General features: G+C 42.2%; 1 pseudogene across 1 annotated transcript; it reads left to right on the forward strand.

Annotated features, from left to right (window-relative positions):
- Window positions 1-186: 186 nt before the first annotated feature.
- TEOVI_000853100:pseudogene lies at window positions 187-825 on the forward strand (annotated as a pseudogene). The gene has a single exon. A coding segment is annotated over exon 1 (639 nt).
- Window positions 826-827: the final 2 nt, after the last annotated feature.

The raw sequence follows: 827 nt of genomic DNA on the forward strand, positions 1-827 counted from the left end.
CCGTTGTCACTCTTTCATTTTCTTTTCTGCAACCGATTGTTATCATACTTCCTTTGTCTAACTACATCACTAATTGCCACACTCTCGTACTTTCATCTGTATTGTTTCTCCATTTGCTCTTTCCTTAATTTAGCGCAAACGTCACACACTGTGTTTTGAGAAACTTCTACACTTTGTGAAATTACAATGGTGGTCATACATAGTGGACTTGTAACTCCCGTATTGGAAATTATGTCACTAGTTAAGCCGTTACCTTTTGATGTGGATGTGTTGTTGGATGAACATCCCGATATGACAGTTTATCATCGCCCTCCATTGCAGAGCCGTGGTAGTGGAAGTAAATATATTTGCAATCATCATCCTGTTGAATTGCTTTCTTATGAAGTGTACCTGTGTGATACGGAAGATGAACCAGTTGTCGATTTTGAAGTGAGTAACCGAATTGTCGTACGATATCAACTTAACCCGTATTGTGCTGCTCAACTTTCACACCTTCGTGGGTTTGAGCCTCTCGTATATCCCTACGAGAGCCGTTACCTCCGTCCTGCGTATGTGGAAGTTGCACATGGCTCTGGCGGTTGTTGTTTCAATGGTAGCGGATCATCATATGGCATTAATGTTTGTGTGGCTCCCACTGATATTTTTGCTGGTTTCCCTCGCTCCAATAATGGTGATGATGCTGTTATTTACTCTACGGTACCCCACATCAGGAAACTCCTACAGCGGCCCTTTTCCCCCTTTATGGAATGTGGTCCCTTAATTGCGGATGATGTTTTCTTTCATTGGGATACCCTTGGTTTGCTTAGTTTGACTGATACGTGTGATTT

The sequence above is a fragment of the Trypanosoma equiperdum genome, assembly GCF_001457755.1.
Source record: "Trypanosoma equiperdum strain OVI genome assembly, contig: ctg_980, whole genome shotgun sequence".
Lineage (NCBI taxonomy): Eukaryota > Euglenozoa > Kinetoplastea > Trypanosomatida > Trypanosomatidae > Trypanosoma > Trypanosoma equiperdum.